At 34.4% G+C, this 8,857-nt stretch overlaps 1 protein-coding gene across 1 annotated transcript in view; it reads left to right on the forward strand.

The window, feature by feature from the left end:
* The window catches only part of VPS37A (VPS37A subunit of ESCRT-I), a 32,045-nt gene extending 23,582 nt beyond the window's left edge, over positions 1 to 8,463 (forward strand). The window contains exons 7-12 of the mRNA XM_010995707.3: positions 1,646 to 1,773; positions 1,854 to 1,912; positions 1,986 to 2,054; positions 4,990 to 5,133; positions 6,188 to 6,268; positions 7,868 to 8,463. Of these exons, the coding sequence (XP_010994009.1) occupies positions 1,646 to 1,773; positions 1,854 to 1,912; positions 1,986 to 2,054; positions 4,990 to 5,133; positions 6,188 to 6,268 (481 nt within the window). The 3' untranslated portion in view covers positions 7,868 to 8,463. The remainder of the gene's footprint in view (positions 1 to 1,645; positions 1,774 to 1,853; positions 1,913 to 1,985; positions 2,055 to 4,989; positions 5,134 to 6,187; positions 6,269 to 7,867) is intronic.
* The last annotated feature ends 394 nt before the right edge of the window (positions 8,464 to 8,857 follow it).

Here is an 8,857-nt window from a genome sequence, read left to right on the forward strand (position 1 = left end):
TCTTTATTAATATTTTTGTGTGTGTAATATATATATATATATATAACAAACACATATATATATATCACAAACACATATACACACATATATGCATACATACCTATAATATACACACATACACATGTAAATACATATATATGATACATGTAAATTAAACATATTTTATTAAATACTTATTTAAGAAGCTGGTTATTTGTCCAGTAGAATTCCCCATACCTAGTGTTCGCCTGATTGCATCCTTGTGGTTCCATGGAGAATGTTCCCCTGCTTTTCGTATTTCCTTCTGGTGGCTAGATGTAGAGTTTTGATTAGATTTAGGCTTACTTTTATCAAATTATTGCATTGTATATCTTAAACTTATCTCTCAAGAAAGCTATGGAAAAAAGATGTAGGTTTATTTCTTTTACCAAGACTATTTACATCGTAATTAGTGCATACACCACATAAGGCAGCAAAGATGGCTGACTGCCCTATTTTAAGACATTAAGATTAAAATAGATTGAAACACTTGGAATCATTGACTATGCATTATTTCATTAAGGATTGCAAATGTGATTTCCTACTGCCAGAACTAGCCAGAAATCTATGAAGAACTTTCCTAAATCAACTGTTCAGTTATATTGAAGTAGACTTCATACAAGAAAGGCAAGATGAATGCTTGATTTTTTTTTCCTCTTAATTTATCGATTTTCACAATAATGAGTTAATGCATCAGCTAGCTCCAAAGGTTCTGATAGGCGAAAGGGTTTTGTTTTTATAGTTGTTTCTGAGTTATTATAAACTCAAAAGTTTAAAAACATTTTTGGTATGTTTCAATCAGTTGCAGTCATTATTCTTTTTGATGCTTAGACAGGTCTATCTTTAGTCCCTAGAAACCCTTCAACTGGTTTTCTCTATCCTTTCTGGCAAAACAAAGATGTCATGGGCTCACCTGGAACATATTTTCCCTGACCTGAAGCCAGTGATTTCTCTAAAAGGCACTTGTTCTTTTTCAAAATAACAATACCAGTAAAATAACAATACCAATGATTATTGAAAGCAGGATAAGTTTTTGTTTTGTTTTTTACACTTCTTTTGTCTTTAGGATATTTGGCACCAGAGATGTGCAGCCAAACACTGTTTTTTAAAGTCTTTTTAGTAAAACTTCCCCAGAGGATTGTATAACTGAGGGGAAAAAACACAGGTTCATTTATTTTCATTTGCTTTGCATTTTCGAGACTTTTTTTCTTTTTAATTTAATTTTGTTTTTTAATTATAGAATGCTTTTATATGGATCTATAGTCAAAACTGAAAGATAAGTTCAGAAAGATTCAGCTGCTTCCCTGTCCCATCCATCCAGTTCCCTCTTCTACTCTCTGGATATGGATTTTTGTTTTGGGATTAGCCTTCCGTGATTGCTTTTAAAAAAACATTTTTGTGAATATATGTTACACAGACACATATAAATATATCTTTTATTGTGATAACCTATCAGCTAAATAGGCATAGAGGTTAAAATTGGTAAGATTGTTAGGGTTGTCCACAAACTCTAGTCTATTTAGAATCCTATCAACTGAATAAAACTAAAAAGTTGTGAATATTTATCCTCATGGAGAAAAACTAGATGACTGATACTCATTAACATTTTTTTCTGTTGTGTTTTTAGTGTGTCACAACTTACAGATATGAATGAACAAGAGGAGTTATTACTAGAGCAGTTTCTGACTTTGCCTCAACTAAAACAAATCATTACTGACAAGGATGACTTAGTAAAAAGTATTGAGGAGCTAGCAAGTATGTCTTCCCTTCCTTCTTAAATTTCCTAAGAAAAATGTGATCCTTGCCTAGAAATAAATTAGAAATTTATCTTACAGGAAAAAATCTCCTTTTGGAGCCCAGTTTGGAAGCCAAAAGACAAACTGTTTTAGATAAGGTGAGTTATCATTTTGAAGAAATCCATATAATTTTAAAATAGAATTAAACAGCATTTTTATTTTCTCTTTTAGTATGAACTGCTTACACAAATGAAGTCTGCTTTTGAAAAGAAAATGCAAAGGCAGCATGAACTTAGTGAGGTAAGATTGTTTACCATAAAAATTTTTCATCTTCATGTGTGTGAGCCACATTCTCACATTCATTATTATCAGAAAGTTTTTCTTAGGTATCTCAGTCTATAAGGCATGATACCTTTAAATGCAGGTGTACAACTCTCAGTTGTGAACCATAGTAAATCACTGATGCTCATGCGAGAGCATTTGGTTCCAAAACAGAAAAAGATGACAAGCCCCTAAATAACTTTTCTGGGAGAATTACTGTAAGTCTAATAAAAGCTAACAAAAATTTTTTAAATTTTAGATTTACTTGTAAGCTTATATACAGATTTCTTTATATGGCAAATTGAAAAACATAAAATATAAATTCACCACAAATAATAGATTTTTTTCCTAGAAATCCAGTTATGTGAGAAATCAAATGCATTTTATAAAATCCAACCCATATTTCTGAAAAAATTAATCTTTAAAAATAAAAAGGGAATAGAGGATATAATCTTTATATCGCATATCAGTAACCCACATTGTAATTAACAATAATTATTTCCTTTAAAATCAGGGATTCTGGAAGGTAAAATCAGTGTAATAATACATAATATAGAAATATAACAACAATAGCAAAAAAATGATGGTAAAGGAGAATATAAATTTATAATAGATTTCAGATAACCCAAATATGATCATTCTTTAGAGTAAAAGATATAATAACATGTAACATTATGCAGTTGTTGTCTCTTGCATTGCACTAAGCTATTTACATATATTGTCCATTATTCCACCAAAACCCTATGAGGTATATATTGTTACTATTTTTCCACTTTACAGATAAAGAAACTGAGGCACATGGATATTAAATGATATCCGTGAGATCACGTATAAATAGAAAGTTTCAGAGTCAGGAGTCAAATATAAGCAGTCCTCCTTCACTCTTGACCAGAAAATCTGAGAAAATCAACTGAACTACTTCTAGATGCACATTAGAGCTTAGCAGATGCCGCAGAAGCTTTTCACAATAATCAACATCATTGCTTATACAAACTCTTAGTAAACTAAGATAAAATTAATTCCTTAACTTAATAAAGAATATTAGAAACCAACAGTAAACAGTCACACTTAATAACTAAACATTTCCAGAATCCCTTTAATTTAGGAATGAAACAGTGATGGCCCAATATCACTGCTCTTTAACATCCCTTGGGAGGTTCTGGACACTGCAAGAAGACAAGAAAAGGAAAGGAGGTATAATGTAAAAGAAAAGATGAAGCAGTTATTAACCAAAACCAAACAAGTAAAAGTCTTAGCAACTAGAGAAGGTTTTTCTCTAGATATCCAGCAACTACCTGTGCAAAGTGAAGTAGAGGAGAAAACGTCATTTACAGCATCAACAAAACTGTCAAGATATTTAGAACTAAACCCAATGAAGTAAGTTAAGAAACTTTCCTGAATGACATAAAAGAAGACTTGAGGAAATGGAGTAACAGAATTATTTATGGACTGAAAGATACAGTATTATAAAGATTTCACTCTTCCCCAGCTTAAAAATGTAATATCCTTCCAGTCAAAATACCAAGAGTATTTTTTTTTTATTTTAATAGATTTATTCTAAAGTTCTGAAAGACTTCCCAAAAGCAGTCGGGAAGAGCTTGAGCAAAGAAAAAAAATGAGGAAGAACCTCCCTTACGCAGTACCGAAATACACTGTAAAACCTCATTGTTTAAAACAGTAGAGTAGCTTACTAGGAAGAGAAAAGTAGTTTTATGAAACAGATCCTGCAGTTCAGAAAGACTCATGGGTAAGTATATGAGTAATTGGTTAGAAAAAAATTGAGGATTTAATAAAATACACTATTGGCAGTCCATTTAGAAAAAGTTTAGATCCCTGTAGGTATACACAGAAAGATACTCTAGAGGAAGTTTTTAGGTGGAAACCATAAAATTATGAGGGACAACCATCTAGGATTTTTTTTAAGATCTTTTCAAAGCATTACAAAAGGCAGAAGCATAAAATGAAAAATTAAGTATTTAAGCTGTATGTAAATTTACAGCTGGTGTACACTGAAGATCATAAAATCGAAAGTGAAGTAAAGGGGACGAATATTTGTAGTGTATATGACAATATTAATGCCAATGGTCCATACAGAATCCTTAAACACAAAGGGAAGAATAGGAAAGTCACAAAAGGAGAAATAATGAAGGTCCAATAAGCATTCTGATATAACACTTATTCTGACTTCTTGAAACATTTTAAAAACCCTTGCTTGCTAGGTTCGTTTCTGGATGTGCTCACTCAGTCTCTGAGGATGAAGAATCTTCTGTACACTAAAATAGAGAGACCACTTCACTGGACTGTTGGTGGCATTAGTGCAGGAACCTGTCCTGTTGTTTTCCCCCGTATACCCAATATGTGGTCCAGTTCTTGGCAAATAGTAGGTGTTCAACAAATATTTAATGAGTAAGTAAATGGAAACATTTGAGAAGATGCTCAACCTTACAGTAATACTAATAAGGGAAATTACAGCATCTGTGTGAGCCATACTTGTAAAGATAGATAACCATTGTAGGTAAAGGTGATTTAAAAATGGTACATTCCTGTATATTCCTGTGTGTGATGTATCTCAGTGCGATACCACCTCACACTCACTAGGATGACTACTATTAAAAACAGTGTTAGTTCTGACATTTATGTCTTTGATCTGATTCCTAAATCCCCAGGAGAGGACGATGATTGGCCCGGTTCTCTCACTTAATAGTTGGCAGCCAGTGGATTGGTTTGTACTGTGTTAGGTGTCCACCCTGTATCCACAAGGTGAGGACTTGGTGGGGCCAGGTTTCCTCAAAAAGAGGCGATGTAAGCACATAATGAATTGCGTCTCCCTACATCTACTTCTACCTCCATTTTCTTTCCCTCTAAGGAGATTTTCTGAGCATTAGAAACTAATACACTTAATTCTGTTTTTCAGAGCTGTAGTGCGAGTGCCCTGCAGGCAAGATTGAAAGTAGCTGCACACGAAGCTGAGGAAGAATCTGATAATATTGCAGAAGATTTCTTGGAGGGAAAAACTGAAATAGATGATTTTCTCAGTAGCTTCATGGAAAAGAGAACAGTATGTAATACTCTTTGGTTGAGGACAAGTGACAGCATAATATCAAATTACTTGTGTACATTCATGAGTAAAAAAACCTTCTTAGCACATTACTGGGCTGGAGTTTTGAGTGCCGTGAGAGGAAACTGAAGAGCCTCTGTGAGAATGACAGCAGCCTCCTCCTGTCCCTTTAGAGCTGCTTGTTGCGAGTGCACAAGTAGGTAGATCACGTAGCAGCTCTGTTTCAGAAACCACAGTGTCTGTATCATCCTGCAGTAAAGCTGGTAAATTAGCCCAAGTCTGGTCTTAATAGTTGTAATACACTCCTGAATAACCTGTTTCACAAGCTTTTTAAAAAGAGAATAATCCATAGAGATTTAAATTTTTTTTGTTTTTATTATTATTGAGAACATTCTGGGAATAGTTTCTGTTCTGATATTTTCATTACATTTAAAGAAAAATTTTAAAAGTCAGCTTAGCATTATCTTGTCCTTTGATCAAGTCCTAAATATTTACCTGATTTTTCTGAAACATCTCATTTTTAAAATAACCTTTTATTAATAAACCTTGTAAACATTTACTATATGTGTGTGTATGCGGCAAAGGAAAATGGGGCAGATTTTTAATATCCCAATTTTCCAGGAGAGAAAAATTAAAGTTCAGAGACGTCAGTGACTGTGGTTGTAGCATTACCAAGGCACTGAGTTCTGGCCCGTTGTTCTTCGTATGATATAACTGTGCCTTGAAATGTGTGTTTGTTAAGCTTCCCGGTTAGCAACAGTAAGATCTATTTTCATATTTTTAAAACAGATATTTGAACTTACAGAATCAGAGAATTGGTATAAAGGGTCAGAGTGTGTTTTACATTCTGGAAGTTTACAGGTAAAGATTATCTTCCAAACACAATTAAGTGTTTTTTCCCCCCAATTCTTAAATTCTGCACTACCTTAGACATTCACAATTTAAGTAATGTCAACAAGTTAAAAGATTGTTATGTAGAATTCTCTGAAAACGTAGGAAGTAGCAGGCAGATTATTGGAGAAGTGACTGGTACTTTAAATAATTTATCTTTTAGATTTGCCACTGTAGAAGAGCCAAGGAGGAGAAACTTCAGCAAGTGATAGCGATGCACAGCCAGTTTCATGCTCCACTCTAGGTAAATTGTATTCCAGAAGGTTTGGGTCTCAAGGCTACTGCATGACTATTTCTAATGGCGTGTCCTTACCCATGCTTGTTCAGCCAGCTTTAAACACCATACTGTCATTATTGCTTTTGTGCTACACAATATGTAGCATGCTTTGTATTATACATTAAGCATAATGTTACATACCGAAGCAGTACAGATTGTTTGCATACTTTCAGTATGATATTTGCGTACATGAATTTTTTTTCAACATTTGATAGCTACTTGTGTAGAGTTGTAAGCCATCATTAGTTCCTTTCTCCTGTCTGGTGCGTGGAGCATGCCCTGTCACTTAGTTGACGTATTTCTCATTCGTCTCCTTTGTCATTTCTTCCTTTAAAAATGAACTTCTGCTCTCTTTTCCATCTCACATTAGGATTATTCAGTAACTTTCTGGCCCATCCTCTGCCTTTAGGGTTTCTTCTTCCTGCACAGCACTGACAGAATGATCTTCCTAAAATACCACTCTGTGATAACATTTCTCTGCTCCAGAACCCGCAGTGAGCCCCTAGCAGCAATAAATGCTGAACTTCTCTCTCTGGTTTTAAGCCTTCTATAATCTGGCTTTTGTATTTAGATAACCCGTTTTAATTTTCCATTTTCCCCTTATGTTCTCTCACGTCGTGTTCTTTTTTTCTACCACCATGTCTTTGTTCATGCTCTCACCTGACCTCAAGCCACTCTTCCTTTTCCTCTCCATCTGTCTTCTTAGGATGGATTTAGTTGCAAGGACTAGCTCCCACCTTGGCAAGTTTAAGGAAAAGCTTGTGTTGCTGGATGATGCAGGGAAACGTAGAGCCAAAACGCAGGAAAGGACACCTCATTCACCTGGGAGTGAAAACACGACACGAGGCCATCCATAACCAAAGCAGCTCCTCTTTCTCAGACATGTCCTGAGGCTGCTTGTTTCTCATCTTTGTTCTTTTCTGCCTTTCACTCTCACTTGCTGTCTCGCTGGCTCTTCAGAGAGCCTTTCTGTGCTATACTTGCACGTGACTCAAGCATTGCTGCCCACAGGCCTGATCACATCATGACAGTTCAAGCAGCCATTGGAGACCGACAGGGGTCCCGCCACAAACCCCCAGGAAGGAGACTGGCCCAACATAGATGGTGTCCTCCTGACCTCAGCAGTTTGACCTGGAGATTGGTGTCGTGTGGTCTTCTGCACACCCCACTGGGCTGCAGGAGTAGACCTGAGAAGGGAGCATGGGGTTCTCTAAGAAAGGGAGCAGGCTGCAGGGAGGAAAATGCCAGGCACTTCCCATCTCCAGCTCAAACCTGTCTGCCTCTTCTCTCAGTGTAGTTGTCCTTAACATTAATGCCAACATTGAATTATTTTATTTTACAAATCATACTGTTATTCTTTGAGGGTAAGAGTTGATCTTTAGTATCAAACATGTATTTCTGAAGCTTGAGAAGTAAGTGGGCACTGAGTAACTGCTTACTGATACGAACCTGCTAGAATCCTTTCCCCACCTCTTTTCCCTCAGAGTCAAGTTATCATCTTATGGATAAATCTTAATTTATCATCTTAAGTTAAATCTTAGATTTTTTATTTTCTTTTCTTTCCAGATTTTCTTGAAAACATGAACTGCCAAGAGAGGAATGGGACACAAAACTAAGCACATTTATATTTATAATTTGCAAATTGGCATTTCATCACAGTGGCTGAATTCATAGATCTACTCTATAGATTGGATACAGAACTGAGACTGATTTTGTACAGATTAGAATGATTGCTGTGATCTTTGCTCTGAGGATTTTTTCTGCACTATTTGCACTAAAAATGTTTATTTATTGTTGAGAAATCCTATCATATTTAAGTTCAACTGCTCTTCCTCTCTTATTGTCAATTAAATACCTATGCATGTAATTTTAGCTAGTTTTGATATTTTATAAAATTACTTCATTTAAATATGTATTTTTAATTTGAAACTGCCTCATTTCTTTATTAAGAATAGTTTGTTTAGATTTTTTTTCCTCTCAACCTTTTTTGAAAAATTATCATTTCAACTGTAGACTCTTATTTTTCCTTTCTTTCTGGATGATAAAAAATTCAAATATAATTTGTTCTTAACTATTCATAATGTCAGGAAACACTGATCTTCCATTGTGCTGCCTCCAGAAAGTAACTTTTAATACATACAATAAATCAAAAGAGCAAACCAGCTGTTTTTATATATTGTTTTATTTTTAAAATTAAAGATGCATTTAAGAGGCAATAAGGTGAATAAATAATTTACCTAAGAAAAAGCTGCCTTTTACTTAAACTAGTCCAACATAAACTTGCATGCTAACTTTTTAAGTACATGATGGGTTTGTGGTTAGATGAGGATATGCTCACTAAATTCCCAATGTTAAAGTTTAAAACAATTTTTTTGTTAATAAATAGTAAATCTAAACACAAAAAAGTCAGTGAATTTTTCTGACCTTTACTGTATTAGCTTTTCATAAAAGAAATGCTTTAGTAATAATATTTTTAGGCAGTCTAGTTTTTAATTAATTTAATTAGATTTTCCTCTGTACCATGTTAAGCAGTTTGCTTTTATATCATATTACAGA

Source organism: Camelus dromedarius, chromosome 22 (assembly GCF_036321535.1).
Source record: "Camelus dromedarius isolate mCamDro1 chromosome 22, mCamDro1.pat, whole genome shotgun sequence".
Taxonomy (NCBI): domain Eukaryota; kingdom Metazoa; phylum Chordata; class Mammalia; order Artiodactyla; family Camelidae; genus Camelus; species Camelus dromedarius.